The sequence below is a fragment of the Lissotriton vulgaris genome, chromosome 5 (assembly GCF_964263255.1).
Source record: "Lissotriton vulgaris chromosome 5, aLisVul1.2, whole genome shotgun sequence".
Lineage (NCBI taxonomy): Eukaryota > Metazoa > Chordata > Amphibia > Caudata > Salamandridae > Lissotriton > Lissotriton vulgaris.
In genome coordinates this window covers 2,024,492,066-2,024,513,792 of record NC_141693.1, presented here as the reverse complement: position 1 = coordinate 2,024,513,792, position 21,727 = coordinate 2,024,492,066, and the positions used below count along the sequence as shown (strand labels likewise).

The window sequence follows — 21,727 nt, the reverse complement described above, 5'->3', positions numbered from 1 at the left end:
GTTTTTAAGTTCTATAGTTCACCGTGGTGTTAGAAACCCCCAACTGCGGGCATGGAGCTCTTGGAGCATACTGTTCTCTTACATTCTTTACATACAACCCACTGTGCTTGGCATGGGGGGGGTTAGGGGGGGATTTCACCGCGGATGCGATGACCGGTCTCCCATTGGTTCGTACTGCAGTGTTCGGAGGAGGCATGTATTCCAACATCGGACTCCATGAAAGGAGGGACTCTGGAAAAATCACTTTTATACCAGCGCAAAACAGAATATTTTACTGGGCTTTATTTAAAAGACAACCATACATAATCATTAACATAAACTGCACAGGTTCTGGAGAGTCCGCTCCCACCTGTGCGTTGCAAGCATCCTATGCATCTCAACCACGTCACAGCCTAGGCTCAGCAGCTGCTGCCCACAACAGTTCCAGAAATTATAACCAACCCTACGAATATAGTGCAGAAAAGAAATGAAAGTGATTGTGTGTATAAGGAGAAGGTAAGGAACCTATGTCTCAAGCCCCGTGCGATTCGCGAATCCTTTCCCCCTTGGTGACCTTGTGGCCACAGTTCAGGGGTAACAAGGAAGGTTTGGTGAAGATGTACAGTCAACAAAAAGGCAGAGACATGGACTGGGCTCCCTCTGGAATCCTTCAGAGAGCATGAGCAAGAGAAGACCCTACAGATCAACAAACCTGAAGGGACATCCACCACCGCCCCCGAAAGGGAGCGCATTGGATTGCCATGGCAAGTGCACATTTCGATGGGAAAATACTATTGTAATCTACATTTCTTTTTGTTTGTTACTCTTTGTTTCTTGGAGGGGGGAAGGGTGGTCATTTTCTTAACGCTTCCTTAGGATGATCGCGGTGGGTTATGGGGGCCACACTGCCATCCTCCTTCACACGCACCTCTGTATCCTTTTTTATTTAATGCCTCCTTGCCTCCTCCTCCCTTGGCTAGTCCTCATCAGGAATGAGGTTCTAGAGCAGCACCACGCTTGCCTGCCCATGCTCTCGCTTGTGTCTTCGACAGGATAAATATCAAACTGCCTCTCTTCCACCTTGCCTAGGCTTACTGGGACCACACATTAATAGTAAAAATATTGCACAATATTATGACACAAAGTTTTTACTGCTGTTGTGAGCCAATATGTGGCAGCGTTCAAACATTCTATATAAAACCAAGAACAGGAAATGACACCACAAGAGAATGGAGCAAAAGGAAGAAATAACACAAAAATATATACATACATTCAAATATTTTCTGTTTGTACGTGTATGTGCCTGTGTGCACGTCTTGCTATGCGTCTGTGTCCACATGTAAGTGCATGCTTGTGTGTGTGTGTGTGTCAGCAATAGTGTGCACATCTGTCTGTATGTCTGTTCAAATGTAGGTGTCCTCACGCTTCTGTGTGTGTGCCCGTGTATGCATATGCCTTTGGGTGTATGTGCAGTGTTCCTATGTGCATGCATGTATCCTGTGTGTGCGTCTATGTGAACCTGCATGCATGCATTTATTTCTCAGTTTGCAATGTGCATGTTAATCAAAGGACAGATCAGAGACAGTAAAACTGAATCAACAAAAATCCAGGTTGGAAGTGACCTTAGGGTCTATCTTCCAGAAGACCCATGGATAAGCAGGTCATCCCAGAGCAATAGGAGTGAACGGACAGGAGGAAGAAGAAATGTACACACCGCAACATACACCAGGAAAGGCGAAAGAACCCTAGGACAGCCGGACACCGCGCCGGTGTTGTCTCCGGCCCACCACCGGCTGCCTGCATCAGTAACACACTGGGTACACATCCCAACACATGTGAGTTCATTCAGAGGAAACAGCTGGCAAAAGTATCCCTCTGTGACGTCACCGGAAGAGCTCCTCTGACACTGTCAACACCATTGAATACTACTGAGCCCCATGCAAGAGTGGAGCAAGTTCACACCACCAAGGACCCAGCTCGACCATCCAACACAGGTCATTCAAGAGGTTTCTGCGCGCACTCTTAGAGAGTCCAAAGAGGAACTGTGGAAGCTCTGCTGTGTTTTTGTTTTTCATTTCTCTTTTGTTTCTAAGAAATCACAGGCAAACAACTTGGATTCTGACGTGTGACTTGAAACATCAGATAAGTTTGTCTGGTGCAAAAATGATTTCCTCATATCTATGAACAGGCTCCTCAGAGAAGATGCTGTTCTGAAAGGTTCTGTGTAGATCTTCATTCCGCAGGGGCTCCAGTGTGTGGAATTATGGAGCATCTCTACCTGGACGTCTCCATCGTCTCGTCTTTGAAGTTACCACAGTGCTCTAGAACTTTCCTATAAGAGATGGACAACAAAGACTGATATAAGGCCAAACGGGAAGCAACAAAGTGCACGGCAAAGAACCTAAAGGTTAAACACACACATGTATCTCACAGGAAGACTCAAGACCTGGGCCATGCCTAACACCCACTAAAGGACAAAGCACAACAATACTGCCATGGAAAAACAACTTCATATGCCTGTTCGCTACACCCACTAGTTGTCAAAACACCCCTGTGTGGGCACAGAACATTATCACTGCACACCCGCTCACTCCATCCACTTAGGGCCAGATGTAGGTGGGAGATTTTGGCCATTTACCGGCCGGTAACGGCCATGGAGATGTAGGGGGTAAAAAACATGCATTTTCGGTAATTTTACCGAATCGGTAATTTTACCGATTCGGTAAAATTACAGAATCGTTAAAATTACCGATTCTGTATATTTTACCGAATCGGTAAATATACCGGTCGGTAAAATTACCGAAAATGCATGTTTGGTATGTAGGTGCCAATTTTAACATTGACACAGGGCTTTGAAAATCGGTATTTTACCATGCAATACAATTGCATGGTAAAATACCGATTCAGGTGTACATGCACATCTGTGCATGTACACCTGTGCCATGTGGCGCACATACATGCCCTAAGGGCATGTATGTGTGCCACATGGCACACAAGCCTAAAACAGGGGTGCCAGAGGGTGTCAAAGTGACACCCCCTGCATCCTTGCAAAATTCGGTATTTACCGATTCGGTAAATACCGAATCGGTATTTGATATTGAATCCTATGGGCTTCAAGGCCCATAGGATTCGATAGCAAATACCGATTCGGTATTTAGCGAATCGGTAAATACCGAATTTTAAGGATTCGGTAAAGAATCCAGATGTTGGGACCTACATCCCATTTACCGATTTTGAAATACCGAATCGGTAAGATTCGGTATTTCAAAATCGGTAAATGGGATTTACCTACATCGGGCCCTAGATATCTAAACATCTCAATACTGACATAGAGCACCACCACTGCATAACATCAATCATCAAAATTTGACTTTATTTGTTTTTTCACACTGCAAACCCTTTCACTACACCCACTAAATGTCTAAACACCTCTATGTCAACAGAGAAGATCACCACTGCATACCCGTTCACTACATCCACTATATGTCTAAATACCTCTATGTCAACAGAGAAGATCACCCCTGCATACCCGTTCACTACATCCACTATAGGTCTAAATACCTTTATGTCAACAGAGAAGATCACCCCTGCATACCCGTTCACTACATCCACTATATGTCTCAATACCTCTATGTCAACAGAGAAGATCACCACTGCATACCCGTTCACTACATCCACTATATGTCTAAATACCTCTATGTCAACAGAGAAGATCACCCCTGCATACCCGTTCACTACATCCACTATAGGTCTAAATACCTTTATGTCAACAGAGAAGATCACCCCTGCATACCCGTTCACTACATCCACTATATGTCTCAATACCTCTATGTCAACAGAGAAGATCACCACTGCATACTCGTTCACTACATCCACTATATGTCTAAATACCTCTATGTCAACAGAGAAGATCACCCCTGCATACCCGTTCACTACATCCACTATATGTCTCAATACCTCTATGTCAACAGAGAAGATCACCACTGCATACCCGTTCACTACATCCACTATATGTCTCAATACCTCTATGTCAACAGAGAAGATCACCCCTGCATACCCGTTCACTACATCCACTATAGGTCTAAATACCTTTATGTCAACAGAAATCACCACTGCATACTCGTTCACTACATCCACTATATGTCTCAATACCTCTATGTCAACAGAGAAGATCACCACTGCATACCCGTTCACTACATCCACTATATGTCTCAATACCTCTATGTCAACAGAGAAGATCACCACTGCATACCCGTTCACTACATCCACTATATGTCTAAATACCTCTATGTCAACAGAGAAGATCACCACTGCATACCCGTTCACTACATCCACTATATGTCTCAATACCTCTATGTCAACAGAGAAGATCACCACTGCATACCCGTTCACTACATCCACTATATGTCTAAATACCTCTATGTCAACAGAGAAGATCACCCCTGCATACCCGTTCACTACATCCACTATAGGTCTAAATACCTTTATGTCAACAGAAATCACCACTGCATACTCGTTCACTACATCCACTATATGTCTAAATACCTCTATGTCAACAGAGAAGATCACCCCTGCATACCCGTTCACTACATCCACTATATGTCTAAATACCTCTATGTCAACAGAGAAGATCACCCCTGCATACCCGTTCACTACATCCACTATAGGTCTAAATACCTTTATGTCAACAGAAATCACTACTGCATACTCGTTCACTACATCCACTATATGTCTAAATACCTCTATGTCAACAGAGAAGAGAACCACTGCATACCCGTTCACTACATCCACTATATGTCTAAATACCTCTATGTCAACAGAGAAGATCACCCCTGCATACCCGTTCACTACATCCACTATAGGTCTAAATACCTTTATGTCAACAGAAATCACCACTGCATACTCGTTCACTACATCCACTATATGTCTAAATACCTCTATGTCAACAGAGAAGAGAACCACTGCATACCCGTTCACTACATCCACTATATGTCTAAATACCTCTATGTCAACAGAGAAGATCACCCCTGCATACCCGTTCACTACATCCACTATAGGTCTAAATACCTTTATGTCAACAGAAATCACCACTGCATACTCGTTCACTACATCCACTATATGTCTAAATACCTCTATGTCAACAGAAATAACCACTGCATACTCGTTCACTACATCCACTATATGTCTAAATACCTCTATGTCAACAGAGAAGATCACCCCTGCATACCCGTTCACTACATCCACTATATGTCTAAATACCTTTATGTCAACAGAAATCACCACTGCATACTCGTTCACTACATCCACTATATGTCTAAATACCTCTATGTCAACAGAGAAGATCACCCCTGCATACCCGTTCACTACATCCACTATAGGTCTAAATATCTCTATGTCAAAAGAGAAGATCACCCCTGCATACCCGTTCACTACATAGGCTATATGTCTAAAACCTCTATGTCAACAGAGAAGATCACCACTGCATACCCGTTCACTACATCCACTATATGTCTAAATACCTCTATGTCAACAGAGAAGATCACCACTGCATACCCACTCACTACATCTACTATATGTCTAAATACCGCTATGTCAACAGAGAAGATCACCACTGCATACCGGTTCACTACATCCACTATATGTCTAAATACCTCTATGACAGCAGAGAAGATCACCACTGCATGCTCAGTCACTAAATCTACTATATGTCCAAAACCTCTATGTCAACAGAGAAGATCCCCACTGCATACCCGTTCACTACATCCACTATATGTCTAAATACCTCTATGTCAACAGAGAAGATCACCACTGCATACCCACTCACTACATCTACTATATGTCTAAATACCGCTATGTCAACAGAGAAGATCACCACTGCATACCGGTTCACTACATCCACTATATGTCTAAATACCTCTATGACAGCAGAGAAGATCACCACTGCATACCCATTCACTACATCCACTATATGTCTAAATACCTCTATGTCAACAGAGAAGATCACCACTGCATGCCCAGTCACTAAATCTACTATATGTCTAAATACCTCTATGTCAACAGAGAAGATCACTACTGCATACCCGTTCACTACATCCACTATATGTCTAAATACCTCTATGTCAACAGAGAAGATCACCACTGCATACCGAGTCACTACATCTACTATATGTCTCAATACCTCTATGTCAACAGAGAAGATCACCACTGCATACCCGTTCACTATATGTTTAAATACCTCTATGTCAACAGAGAAGATCATCACTGCATACGCGTTTACTACATCCACTATATGTCTAAATACCTCTATGTCAACAGAGAAGATCACCACTGCATACCCATTCACTACATCCACTATATGTCTCAATACCTCTATGTCAACAGAGAAGATCACCACTGCATACCCAGTCACTACATCTACTATATGTCTCAATACCTCTATGTCAACAGAGAAGATCACCACTGCATACCCACTCACTACATCTACTATATGTCTAAATACCGCTATGTCAACAGAGAAGATCACCACTGCATACCGGTTCACTACATCCACTATATGTTTAAATACCTCTATGACAGCAGAGAAGATCACCACTGCATGCCCAGTCACTAAATCTACTATATGTCTAAAACCTCTATGTCAACAGAGAAGATCCCCACTGCATACCCGTTCACTACATCCACTATATGTCTAAATACCTCTATGTCAACAGAGAAGATCACCACTGCATACCCACTCACTACATCTACTATATGTCTAAATACCGCTATGTCAACAGAGAAGATCACCACTGCATACCGGTTCACTACATCCACTATATGTCTAAATACCTCTATGACAGCAGAGAAGATCACCACTGCATACCCATTCACTACATCCATTATATGTCTAAATACCTCTATGTCAACAGAGAAGATCACCACTGCATGCCCAGTCACTAAATCTACTATATGTCTAAATACCTCTATGTCAACAGAGAAGATCACTACTGCATACCTGTTCACTACATCCACTATATGTCTAAATACCTCTATGTCAACAGAGAAGATCACGACTGCATACCGAGTCACTACATCTACTATATGTCTCAATACCTCTATGTCAACAGAGAAGATCACCACTGCATACCCGTTCACTATATGTTTAAATACCTCTATGTCAACAGAGAAGATCATCACTGCATACGCGTTTACTACATCCACTATATGTCTAAATACCTCTATGTCAACAGAGAAGATCACCACTGCATACCCATTCACTACATCCACTATATGTCTCAATACCTCTATGTCAACAGAGAAGATCACCACTGCATACCCATTCACTACATCCACTATATGTCTCAATACCTCTATGTCAACAGAGAAGATCACCACTGCATACCCGTTCACTACATCCACTATACGTCTAAATACCTCTATGTCAACAGAGAAGATCACTACTGCATACCCGTTCACTACATCCACTATATGTCTAAATACCTCTATGTCAACAGAGAAGATCACCACTGCATACCGAGTCACTACATCTACTATATGTCTCAATACCTCTATGTCAACAGAGAAGATCACCACTGCATACCCGTTCACTATATGTTTAAATATCTCTATGTCAACAGAGAAGATCACCACTGCATACCCGTTCACTACATCCACTATATGTCTCAATACCTCTATGTCAACAGAGAAGATCATCACTGCATACGCGTTTACTACATCCACTATATGTCTAAATACCTCTATGTCAACAGAGAAGATCACCACTGCATACCCATTCACTACATCCACTATATGTCTCAATACCTCTATGTCAACAGAGAAGATCACCACTGCATACCCATTCACTACATCCACTATATGTCTCAATACCTCTATGTCAACAGAGAAGATCACCACTGCATACCCAGTCACTACATCTACTATATGTCTAAATACCTCTATGTCAACAGAGAAGATCACCACTGCATACCCGTTCACTACAACCACTATATGTCTGAATACCTCTATGTCAACAGAGAAGATCACCACTGCATACCCAGTCACTACATCTACTATATGTCTCAATACCTCTATGTCAACAGAGATCACCACTGCATACCCGTTCACTACATCCACTATATGTCTAAATAGCTCTATGTCAACAGAGAAGATCACCACTGCATACCCATTCACTACATCCACTATATGTCTCAATACCTCTATGTCAACAGAGAAGATCACCACTGCATACCCAGTCACTACATCTACTATATGTCTAAATACCTCTATGTCAACAGAGAAGATCACCACTGCATACCCGTTCACTACAACCACTATATGTCTGAATACCTCTATGTCAACAGAGAAGATCACCACTGCATACCCGTTCACTACATCCACTATATGTCTAAAAACCTCTATGTCAACAGAGAAGATCACCACTGCACACCCGTTCACTACACTCACTAGTTGTTTAAAGAGCTCTATGCCGACATGGAAGACCACCACTGTATACCTGTTTAGTACACCCACCGGATGTCGAAACACCTTTATGCCGACATAGAGACCATCATAGTATACCTGTTCACTACACTTACCAGATGTCTAAACACCTCTATGCCAACAGAGAAGATCACCACTGCAAACCCATTCACTACACTCACTAGATGTTTAAAGAGCTCTATGCCGACATAGAAGACCACCATAGCATACCGGTTTACTACAACCATCAGATGTCTAAACACCTCTATGCTGGCAAAGAAGACCATCCCTGCATACCTTACTGATGATCTACGACACTGCACCCCACCTACCAGTGTCCTGATATAGGACTCAACACTTCCACTCTAATATATGTCACTGATGACCTATGACCCCGCACCCTAAGTACGAGTGCCCTGTTCCATGCCCTTGCATGCATCGCTTGCACCCGTGCGCTGATCCATGCTTGCCCTCCCTTGCATCACCACAAGGGTCCAGACTCCGCACACACGGTTTTCCTCTGCTCCTCTTCATTCTCCTTCCATCATCATCAGACAATGGCCCACACTTCTACAAACAGCCCATATATTTCACTGCATCTTGTTTACTACCTGGCCATTTCCTTAGTTTCCTCTCGAGCCGTCACCATGCCAACCAGCTCCCTCAAAAGTGGCATTCCACCTTCTTTGATCAGCAGTGGGCAGTACTTGTCCGCTGAAAAAGAAACAGGAGTTTACTTTTAGAGTTCCCACCAGAGGGTACCTCCCCCCAACTTGACCAATATTAATTGTGGAAGGTATGCGAGCTCCGTATGGGCAGACACAGACTGAAAGCCCACAGCCCATAACCTGGGGACAGTGAGTGTTAGACCTGGCAAATCTTGGCCTGATTACCCCTGACTTTTTGCCTCTACCCCCTTTGCTTTTAGATGCTTTGGGTACTTTGGCACTGCTGATCAGTGTCAAAGTACAAGTATTCCCTGTGTAAAGTGTAATGGTAATTGGTTGACCATGATTGGTATGTTTGCCTTACTAGTAAAGTCCCTAGTGATGGGCACTGTGTGTGCCAGGGCTAGTAATGCAAAAGCGTGTGGAAAAGGGAACTCAGGCCTGTAGTGAAGGGCCTGCGCGCAGTTTGCTAAGTTAGCATGTTGTCCTCACAAGTGCATTGTCAGACCTTACTTTCTCTTTTGCGTACACAGTGGGCACCTCTGTAGTTGGTTCCGGGTAACCACTGGGCAGGGTGCAGTGTAAGTAAAAGCAGGACATATTCTGAGGTGTGTGCTATGACCTGACAGTGAAAAACACTCCATTTCGTTTTTCACTTTTGAAAGGTCATCTTGCCCATAGGACAGAATGGGGGAGGGTGGGTATTGTGTTTGTTAGTCTAGTTTCCTATAAGTTTAAAATGGAGAGGTGACGTTTAGCATGTATGAACTCAGTGTCATAAAATATTTTTCTATGAAAGTGGTTTTGTCACTGTGTGTTCCGAAACCACTCCTTTAGAAAGTGGCTGAGTTTGGTGCTTTAGGCATTTCTGTGTGTCTCTGCTGAATGTGGATTAACCGTCTGGATCTGAGAGGTGAGATGAGCTGGGAGACGTCTTGACCCAGGGAGGGGTTGAGATGGCACCAGGCTGCCCTGCATCTGGAGAGTAGGGAGAGGGGAAGACAGGAAGTGAAAAGGGTTGGGCTGCCGCTATAAAACAATTGACCCATCTCCTGCTGAGTGATTAAGGATCCAGACCCCAAGTATCAAAGGGAGAAAGGTGACACTGGGAGGGAGACACCCAGAACTTATTTAGGCAGGGGTCAGGGACACCTGAGCACAACGAACTTCAAAGACATTTAGGGGTATAACTATGAGAGCTGAGGCCCCTGAACGTTGGAATAGAAATGGATTGAGACTGAAAAGACTTAGATCATTTCGTGGTCAAGAGGAAACTCTGCTAAGGAAGGAACAACTGAAGAGACTGCTGGGAATGACCAACCATTGCTTCGTGATCTGGGGCTGGTCTGCAGTTTGTTGTTTTAACCAAGGAAGAGGCTGTTGGGGCTGTGGTGTGTGTGCTGGGTCCCCCTGCTTGAAGAAGACTGTGCTTTGTGCTGTGTCTAGTAACCCCAAGGGCCCGAGGTGAGCTGGCACCCTGTTTGGATGCACAGGAACATAAAAGTTTCCAGAGACGTTTCGAGCGACGCAGTGGGCGTGTGTTGTGGGAGCTTGAGACCCTCGGAAGGTGTGCCCTGTGATCTTGGACACACGGAGAAGTGAGTGCACTGAAGGCGTTGGTGGAGAGCGTGTGCATCGGAGATGAAGTGAGACTCAGACGCGCAGGGTGCGTGTCCTGGTGCACCGCAGGGGCTGGTTAGGAGCGCTTGGTCGGCATGTGCATCGAAGGGGAAGGGAGTCTCGGACGCGTAAGGTGTGTGTAGTGGTGAACAGGAGGCGTTGGTGAGGAGCGCCTGGTCAACATGTGCATCGGAAGTGGAGTGAGTCTTGGACACACAGGGTGTGTGTCGTGGTGCACCGGAGGCGCTGGTGAAAAGCGCCTGGTCGTCGAGTGTACCGGAGGAGGAGTCTCGGACACTGTGAGCGTGTCGTGGTGCACCCGAAGGCGTTGGTGTAAAGCGCCTGGATATCGGGGCACCAGAGTGGAGTAAAGCAGCATGCGTGCTTTACTCCACTGAGTGATCAGTAAAGCAGCGTGCGTGCTTTACTCCACTGAGTGATCAGTAAAGCAGCGTGCGTGCTTTGGTGCAACCTGGGCCTGTAGAGGTGATCGGCTGATCATCGTGTGCCCCGGAAGAAAGTGAGTCTTTGCAGCGTGGTGTGTATGTCTTGGTGCCAACTGAGAACGCAGGAAGGAGTGCCTGGTGAACGTGCACTCTGAGTCAACGTGACGACCCATCAGCGTTGTGTGTGTGGCTTAGTGCCAAAGGAGACCGGGAGGGTGCTGTGGTGAACGGGCACCCGGAGTAACGCAATCTCTGAGGCGTGGGGTACGTGTGCCCTGCGGCTGCCTGAGACCTTCCTAACAGTCGCGGCCCGGCCCGGACCGGCAGCCCCGGAGGAGCTGAGCTGCCAGTCCGGGCCACTGCAGCCCATTGAGAAAGTTCTACACGGAAGGCCCAGTTCCCTGAAGGAGGAGAGTGGGGTCGTGCCCCCAGGTGCATCACTACTTGGGCGGGGTGCGGGTTGGAGGGACACTCTCTTGGCCTCTCAGTCCTTCTGGCGACGTGAGCCTGTGCTTCGGCTCAGATCGGGGCCCGTACTGACCAACGGAGTGGCAGTACTGGGGCCAGAGTGAGAAGCTGTACTTTTATGTCATCGTTGATACGTGTGGGGGGCAACTGTTATCAAAGAGGCTGATTGTCATAATACACATTGCCAATATTTCTGCTAACAAATTGCCGGACTGTCTTAAGACACCTGACATTATTTCTGCATAACGAAGTACACAATTGTAGCCCTGCGCATTGCATTAATTCTCCATTGCAAGGTGCAGGACTGTAGCAGCCCGCATTGCATTATTCCTTAATTGCAAAGTACGATTGTAGCGGCGTGCATTGCATCATTTCTTCATTGCGAAGTATGTGGTTGGGGTGTGACGCATTGAATTATTCCTTCATTACGCAGTACATGTTTGTAGCGGTACACATTACATTATTTCTCCCATTGCAGGGTGTATCGTTACGCATTGTATTATTTCGCCTTTGCCCAGCACAGGACTGTATCGTTACGCAGTGCATTATTGTTTGTCCATTGCAACATGTGTGATTCTAGCATTACGACCAGCATAGAGTTTTGAAAACGGTGGTTGGGATTGGAACCTACCAGCCAGCCGGAAAAATATTACACTTTATTACATGTTGGCTTTTGTATTGTGTGGTCTGATCCTATATCTTTTTATATATAGTTTATACTTGTTCTATCAAACTCGTCTGGAGTCCATTTGTGATGTCACCAGTGGGTTGACTGTCTACCCGTGCCTTGGAGATAGGCCTGGCTGCTCGTGCGAAGCTACTAAGGGGGTGAGCAGGGCTATCTCAAACGGTGTCCTTCCTTGGCCTAACGTTGAGTGAGGGGTCCCGGGTCTCGCATTTGATGACAGTGGTGCAGGACGGGGATTCCAGCTTCCAACAGGGAGCTGTGAGGCAGTCTAAGAAATCTCTTTCCTGATTGGCTGAAGGTTCCTGCCTGCCAGTGCTGCACCAACACTATTCAGAAGTAGGAGGCGCACAGCTAATTCTCAAAGTTACAAGAGCGTTATGTTCTTAAGCTTTTTTATGGGTTGGGTGCTCCCAACAGGTAACGTGTCCGTCCTAGGCACGTCTCTCAAACACTGTGTCATGCGTCACCATGTAACCATAGGTACATCCCTGAATGTTGGGCACTCCATGGGTTCTCAGAAAATGAGACTCCAATTACGGTTCAAGAAAGAATTTTGGTTCAAGAAAGAATTTTAATCATTCAACTTGAGTTCAAGTCATCCAAATTTTTAAGTTTTCATTAGGTTAAATGCATCCAAAGTAAATTATCCCAATGCTCCAATGCATTTCGGGCATTCCTAGCCCTTCATCGGGGAGCCTCTGTAATTAAGCCAGACATAGCAATCAGAACAAACTGAATGAAGTGGTGACATCGATTGTTAATAAGTGTAAATAATGCAAAAGTGACCTTGGTCAAACAAGTGAATCAGGCAAGAAAGTTAGTGAAATTAATACGTGTGAGTGATGGAATAAAACGAATCGCTTCGTGTGTATAAGTGGAAAATAGTGCGGAGTGAAAAGTATAATACGATGATCAAATGACCCAAACGGGTAAAGTAACGGAAATGTACCAGAGAGTTAGACTAGCGAAGTTCACGTGTGGCAGCAAGTTTAAGAAGGAAAAATACTCCAGATTGCCCACGGAGGAAAAACGGAAACCGACATACACGTAAAAATACCATTACATTCAAGTGCACGCGTATAGCGTTTAGCGATTAAAACAACCATTGTTTAGGTGACAAACAGAGTTTAGACAGAGAGTCCCGGTCTATGATAGAATCGTTTACTCACTGGTGTTCGTAAGGTCACAGGCTTCAAACGCCGAAGTCAGTGTAGAGCGGGAGGTGTTGTTAGTTAAGTAAAGATAGAAGAAGTGAAAACAGAATTATCAGAAAAGTGTAAAGGTGGACAAAGGACTACCCGTGAGGTGCAAAAACGGTGGCCATCTTGGAAGAGTTACCAAAGTGGCGATTAGAAACAAAGTGGCAATTAGAAACAATGAAATCAGTATTAAACAATAAGTGAATCATAAAAATACAGATAACAAAGGGTACAAGAATAATCGCAATTCAGGAAACAAATGCCAATCAGTTAAACAAAACATGAAAACTCCAGGCGATCATTGAGACCGACTGGTTTCATAGTCTGCATACGATAAATCCAAGCCATTTCCCTCTGAAGTAGGTGCTTGTTATTATCCATTCCTTCAATTTTACGCACTTGTTCCAAAATCAAAAACTTTAGCTGGGAAACGTTATGTCTATTCTCATTGAAATGTGTAGCTACATTGGAATAAGTGTTCTGGAGCCTGATGTTGGATTTATGCTCGTTGATACGAGTTTTTATCTTTCTTTCAGTCTTTCCTATGTAGCTTTTTCCGCAAGGACATTTGATCATATATACGACGTTGGTGGAGTCGCATGTGGCATTTACAAACAGCTTGATGGGGTTGCCTCTCATGGGATGGTTAACTGTTGTTCCTGTGATGATATTATTACAGTTCCCACAGTTTCTACATGGCCTTGTACCTTTGGAAGGTGCCCCCATGCAGGAGGCATTGAAGCCATGGAAAAATCCATCCTAGAGAGCAACCTTGAACCTGACATGCAACAATTCCTCATGGAATTAACCATGTTTACCTTATATCAAAGCTACTTCCAACTTGACAACGACTGGTATCTACAGCTGTCCGGGACCTCTATGGGTAATTGCGCGGCGCCCACCTACGCCAACATTTATATGAAGTACTTTGAGCAGACTCACATCTATGAAAACCCGACTTGGACCAACAACATCAAAATGTACGCAAGGTACATTGACGATGTTTTCATCGTATGGAAAGACACGAAAGAATCCTTGACACAAGCCCTCACTGTTCTAAATCAAGCCAATGAACGCATTCAGCTCACTTGGGAGATTGACAATAAAACCATTACTTTCCTTGATGTTAGGATCACTATCACCATCAATGGTTTTGAAACGGATCTGTTCCGCAAAAAAACTGACCGCAACAATGCATTGCATTTTTCAAGCCACCATCAAGGATCTCTGAAAACACATCTGCCCGCATCTCAGATGCTGAGGATCAGAAGAATCACCTCCAACCCTGATCAAACTCAGATTAGACTACAAGAAATGGGAGAAAGATTTCTAACCAGAGGATATCCACCAACTCTCATTGAGGGTGCAAAGAAGAAAGCCATGGACACTCCTAGAGAGTCACTGTTTGTCAAGACTCCCCCTAAAACCACCAACAGGATGGTACTAGTTTCTAAATTTTCCAACATGAGTCCTATATACAAACGGATAATTCTGAGACATTGGCCTATCGTGAGTATTGAACCAGATTTTGGCACCACTTTCAAGGAACCACCTCTTTTTGCTTATACCCGCAGTGCCAACCTTAAAGAAATCTTGACAATTAAACCTCAGGAGAGAATACCTTCCAAAGGTACAAGGCCATGTAGAAACTGTGGGAACTGTAATAATATCATCACAGGAACAACAGTTAACCATCCCATGAGAGGCAACCCCATCAAGCTGTTTGTAAATGCCACATGCGACTCCACCAACGTCGTATATATGATCAAATGTCCTTGCGGAAAAAGCTACATAGGAAAGACTGAAAGAAAGATAAAAACTAGTATCAACGAGCATAAATCCAACATCAGGCTCCAGAACACTAAATCCAATGTAGCTACACATTTCAATGAGAATAGACATAACGTTTCCCAGCTAAAGTTTTTGATTTTGGAACAAGTGCGTAAAATTGAAGGAATGGATAATAACAAGCACCTACTTCAGAGGGAAATGGCTTGGATTTATCGTATGCAGACTATGAAACCAGTCGGTCTCAATGATCGCCTGGAGTTTTCATGTTTTGTTTAACTGATTGGCATTTGTTTCCTGAATTGCGATTATTCTTGTACCCTTTGTTATCTGTATTTTTATGATTCACTTATTGTTTAATACTGATTTCATTGTTTCTAATTGCCACTTTGTTTCTAATCGCCACTTTGGTAACTCTTCCAAGATGGCCACCGTTTTTGCACCTCACGGGTAGTCCTTTGTCCACCTTTACACTTTTCTGATAATTCTGTTTTCACTTCTTCTATCTTTACTTAACTAACAACACCTCCCGCTCTACACTGACTTCGGCGTTTGAAGCCTGTGACCTTACGAACACCAGTGAGTAAACGATTCTATCATAGACCGGGACTCTCTGTCTAAACTCTGTTTGTCACCTAAACAATGGTTGTTTTAATCGCTAAATGCTATACGCGTGCACTTGAATGTAATGGTATTTTTACGTGTATGTCGGTTTCCGTTTTTCCTCCGTGGGCAATCTGGAGTATTTTTCCTTCTTAAACTTGCTGCCACACGTGAACTTCGCTAGTCTAACCCTCTGGTACATTTTCGTTACTTTACCCGTTTGGGTCATTTGATCATCGTATTATACTTTTCACTCCGCACTATTTTCCACTTATACACACGAAGCAATTCGTTTTATTCCATCACTCACACGTTTTAATTTCACTAACTTTCTTGCCTGATTCACTTGTTTGACCAAGGTCACTTTTGCATTATTTACACTTATTAACAATCGATGTCACCACTTCATTCAGTTTGTTCTGATTGCTATGTCTGGCTTAATTACAGAGGCTCCCCGATGAAGGGCTAGGAATGCCCGAAATGCATTGGAGCATTGGGATAATTTACTTTGGATGCATTTAACCTAATGAAAACTTAAACATTTGGATGACTTGAACTCAAGTTGAATGATTAAAATTATTTCTTGAACCAAAATTCTTTCTTGAACCGTAATTGGAGTCTCATTTTCTGAGAACCCATGGAGTGCCCGACATTCAGGGATGTCACTATGGTTACATGGTGACGCATGACACAGTGCTGCACCAACCCCACTTCAGTGACGACTGCACAAGCATCTCAGCCCCATCCCAGCCCCATCCCACTGTGGGCTTCTTTTATTCAATGGCCATTACTATTCCAATGAGAAGGATGGTTGGGTATGGCTATTCATACAGTGCTTACCACCCATAGCAAGGTGCTGAGGCGCTTAGCAGACCAGTAACATGCTACTCCATGCCACACTCACAACTTGCAAACATTTGTCATGCAAACGGAGTTACAGCGGATACACATGCTATTTATCACACAGATGTCACACAGTTTGTAGTTTGTCATGCAGTCTCATATAAAGTCACAAACTGTCATGTAATCTGTCATACTATGCAAACTGTCACAACCTGTGTGCTTGAGCTTAGAGGTTATGCAATCCGTCAGACCATGTGCATTTAAGAGGTTATGTAATCAGTCATACCATGTGTTTTTAAGAGGAGAGAAGCTATGCAGGCTGTCATTCCATGTGTCCTTGAGAGGTTATGCAATCCATCAGCCATGTGCACTTAAGAGGTTATCAAATCTGCCCTACCATGCATCCTTAAGAGGTCAGCGTTGTATAGTTTCCACTAATCAGTAGGAACTGCATGTTTGCGGACAACAAACTTACGATGGTGCCAGACTGAGTTCATGCACCTCTGTAGGATTTGATTTTCCGCTGGACCAGCTAGCTCGCGTTGCCAACGTTAGCCCCCCCTAAACCAGAACAGGGAGTGAAAAGTTCTAGCAACCACTGAGCATGACAACTATGTTCCCTCAGGAATAGTGCGGACAGATTTCAAACTTTTGCTCAGTCGCTCGTGCTTTCTTGTGCTCAGAGAAATACACAAAGAATACACGGGGCATTTTCATTATTAATTAAACCGTAGTAATTCTTGTATAGAAGATATGGGCTGCGATGATGAATAGACAGAAGCAGACAAATGTTATATAAGTGTCATCTCAGAAAATAAAAGAAAGAGTTCCACCTTCTTGTTGATACAAGCTATAAATGCATACATATAAAAGATTACAACAATCTAGCGTACTCTTTCATTGCTAAATCTAAAATACCTGCCTACGGTGTGAAGGTAAGATCTTCCAAGAAACCGCCGTCTGGATGATCTAACCCCTTTACCTGAGGGCAAGAGTGTATGACCCCGTCTTGGTCACAAAATGGACACCCCACACGGAGATGTTGGTCAGCTGCAAGGTGAAAGCTACAGCAGGCAGGGACCGCTCGAAGTCAGCAGAAGTGTCTCCTCTGATTATGTTAGGAAACAAAAGGCTATACATAGAAATTGTTACCCTTGCCTCTGGGCTAGATTTTGATCAGGCAACCATTGTTTGTGCCCTACAGATAGCTGTTTCGCCATAGGGGTGTAATAATAAGACATTTGTATTATGCTTTGAGAGGCCTTGCATCAATGCCAAAGCAGTATGATAGTGTTCTCATGAAGTGTTCCGTGTCATCAAGATCGGTGTTTCTGCGAAACCAGTTCAAGCGTCACAAATGCAAACGTGTGTCAAACGCTAATGTCGCAAAGAGGAGGCAACTTTGGAAAAAGGGATCGGGTACATGCAAGAAACGCACTAATTCCACCCGGGCCTAACTCGTAGACATGACAAGAGGTTATGCAATCAGTCAGACGATGGGTCCTTGAGAGGTTATGTAATCTGTCAGACCATGTGTACTTAAAAGGGTAGAAGCTATTCAAATTGTCACACCATGTGTCCTTGAGCTTAGAGGCTATGCAATTTGTCAGGTGATGTGTCCTCGAGAGGTTATGCAATCTCTCAGATCATATGTACTTAAGAGGTTATGCAATCAGTCATGCCATGTGTCCTAAAGAGGTTACAGGCAATGCAATTTGTCATAAAATGTTTATTTAAAAGCAGAGAATCTATGCGATCTGTCATGCCACGTGTCCAACCCAACCTGTCATTCCATGTGTACCTAAGAGGTTAGAGGCTATGTAATCTGTCAGACTACGTGTACTTTGATATGTTCGTTTTATAGCGCATGAACGCTGTGGCGTCTTGGCGCTAATTGTGGTACATGGGAATGGAGAGCTCTGAATGAGACCAATTTGATCGCAGAAAACAACCAGGTTTTCAGCTCCGTCCTAATCATCAAAAGGCCGTAAGGTGGACGGCATCTGATTCCATAGCTGAGCCGCACAAAAAGACAGAGTACAGCCTCCCCACCGTACCCAGCGGATTTTTGGAATACAGATGCGGCCCATCGTTGTGGACCGGAGTGTTCTAGTGGGAGAGTACCTAGAGAACAACTTCTGTATCTTCCCGGAGATTCCTCCATAGAGGGCCTTATACACCAGACAGAACACCAGACAGAAGGACTTGAATCCAGCTTGTTGCTGGATAGGGAGCCAGTGCAAAGTCCTGACGGCAGCCGAGGTGGGGAAACTCTTAGGGATGTTCATAAATAATCTGGCTGCGGCATTTTGCAGGGATTGCAGCTTCCTCCTCTGCGCCTTATCAATTCCTACAAAGAGCAGGTTGCTTAAGAGGTTAGAGGCTATGTAATCTGTCAGATCATGTGTCGTTGAGCTTAGAGGCTATCCAGTCTGTCATTCCATGTGTCTTTAAGATGTTATGCAATCCATCACACTATAAGTACTTAAGCGGTTATCTAATCTATCAGACCATGTGTCTTTAAGAGGTCAGAAGCTTTTAAACCTGTCATACGCTGTGTCATTAAGAGATTAGGCAATCAGTCATACCATGTGTCCTTGAGAAGTTATGCAATTCATCGTGCAGGATTCATTCAGGTGACTGCGCATACAATTGGGTAGTGTAGTTTGGTAGCCATCATGCAACCAGTCAAGCGAGCAGTCATGCAAGATTATAGGGCCATTCTGGCACTAGTGGACAATGTGCCTTATGTACAGCATATCATCTGCAGACTCAAAAAAAGGAAAGGAAAATGCTACTTCCCAGTATGCATCTGTTCTTGGCATGTAGAGCTGCAGAGTTACACACTGTGCATAGGTCCCCACTTAGCGTTGGGCCCGGATGTTTGCAGTTGTTTTTGTCCTGGAAAGTCTTTGGAAGTCACAGGATAGGTGACTCCTCCTTTGGATCATATTGCGCATGGGCATCGGCTCCATCCTCAGATTGCTTTTCGCCATTAGGGAAATGATGGAGCTTTGCAAGAAAAGGAAGGATGCCCATGTATGCTGTATCTAATTAAGATAATACTGGAACAGATATAGGTAGCCGGGGAGGCGGGTAGGTGTGTATAAGCAGATGTTCCTGTGACATTGGACGCTGCTTGGGTGGTATGTTTGGGGGGGGTTGATGTTAGTCAGTAACCTGACTGAATTATTTGTCGCACCCACCTGTCTGATGTGATGTTAATCCAGGCAAGAAGGAATTGTTGTAGTCTTCCCCCCACAGGAGTGGAATGTGGTGGGAGAAGTGGAGGGAAGTCATTGGGCAGGGGTGGGGTGGGGGCAGAGCGGGAGTTATTAGTTTTGCCTCTGCCTTTGTTATTGTTACCCCTGTATCCATCTCTTTGTTAGCCCCTAGGGAAGGTGGATTGGGTAGGGGTTTTGTAAGAAGTGGAGGGGCTATCTGTGGAGTAGCCTCTGGTGTTACTTCTGTATGATGAGCGGCGAAAGGAGCGTCTGGGAGCTTGGGACTGCAAGGCTCCCATAGATTTAGCTGGGTCCGTATCCTTTTTCATTTTTTCAAGGGATACGTCCACATTAGGCCCAAATAAGTGTTGATCATCAAAGGGTTGGTTGAGGATGGCACTTTGTAATTCAGGTTTGAAACCTGAAATGTGTACCCAGGCATGTCCACGCAAAAGGACACTGGTATTAATGCCCCTTGAAGCAGTGTCTGCTGCATGTAGGGCACCACGAAGAGAGGTGTTGGTGATGGTTTTACCCTCTTGTATCAGCTCATTTGCCTTATTTTTGATTTGTCTGGAAGGTGCTTGTAGGAAGGTGGATATCTGACTATGGTTGCCCCCAACTTTTTGCCTGGTGTTTTGCTGGTTTTTCGACTTAGTTGACCTGGGGCCCTGCTATTCAGGACCCCAGGCCCACTGCTCTCTTTGTAAAATGGATTCCATGTACTCTAGGTACATATCTAATTGGATACTGAGTCACCTTATAAGCCCCTGTACAGCGTACCTTAGGTACCCAGGGCATAGGTGCACCCAGGGCCTACCAGGGGCTGCAGCATGTATTATGCCACCCCTGGCTGGCCATCCAAATCTGACACAACTGGCTGCACGACAGCTGGGGCAAAGTTGTGTAATCACCCTTTGCTGTAGATATAGTATACCTATATCTAACCCTAAAATGGACACATATCCTCCTATCAGTCACTCCTATGGCAGGCCTTATTAATCCTGAAGGTAGAGTGCTTGGAATTATGTGAGATGGTGCTCTAGCATGAGCTGAGCCTGTCTGCAGTTTTCGGAACCAAGTCCTTTAGCTGTTTCCATGATAACGCTATACCATATACTCTTAAGTGCATTATAATCCTCGCGGTTATTGCCAACTTTGGTATAGCATTATCAAAACATGTCGAGTAAGGTGTCATACAAATTGGAATACTACCCCCTCGCCAATTCTGGCGACAGGGGTAGCATTCCACCCTTCTAGAGGGACACGACATGTATGTAATGTGGTCCCCGGTTAAAGTTAACTCGAGCCTCAGCATCACAAAACGGATGCTGCCACCACAGACACACGTCTGACCTCCTGCTGCTGGGAGTCCTTCCAGCGAGGGAGGCTTGGACAAAGGGTTTCCTGCCTTGGGTGGTGCTAGCACCACCCCAGACAGGATTTTGTGTATTGGGTAGGACAGTGCTGAAAGGGATGAGACATGCCTGGGGCACACAAGGTGTCCCTGTGCATACACCGGTCTAAACCGGTTCCTGGGGCTCTCCAGCCCCAGCTCTGGCGCAAGACCGGACAAAATATAGGGGGGGGTAACCACCCCCCTTCCTGGTCCCACCCAGAGGAGGGCCCTAGTCGTAGTACAGCCCCCTTTAGCCGGATAAAGGTAGGAGCTGGTCCCATTCCAAATTAGATTATCCTGAGCAACTTTACAAGAAGAAACTCTGGACTTCGACGTTCTGCTCCA

The 21,727-nt window shown here is 44.6% G+C and overlaps 1 protein-coding gene across 2 annotated transcripts in view; it reads right to left on the bottom strand.

Moving 5' to 3' along the window:
- Positions 1-265: 265 nt before the first annotated feature.
- ZER1 (zyg-11 related cell cycle regulator) overlaps positions 266-21,727 on the bottom strand; it is a 275,316-nt gene continuing 253,854 nt past the window's right edge. For both annotated transcript variants that reach the window (XM_086924883.1, XM_086924884.1), the window contains 2 exons: positions 9,048-9,150; positions 266-2,311 (listed from right to left, as the gene is read on the bottom strand). In XM_086924883.1, coding sequence (XP_086781009.1) covers positions 2,254-2,311; positions 9,048-9,150 — 161 coding nt within the window. In that variant the 3' untranslated portion in view covers positions 266-2,253. The remainder of the gene's footprint in view (positions 2,312-9,047; positions 9,151-21,727) is intronic.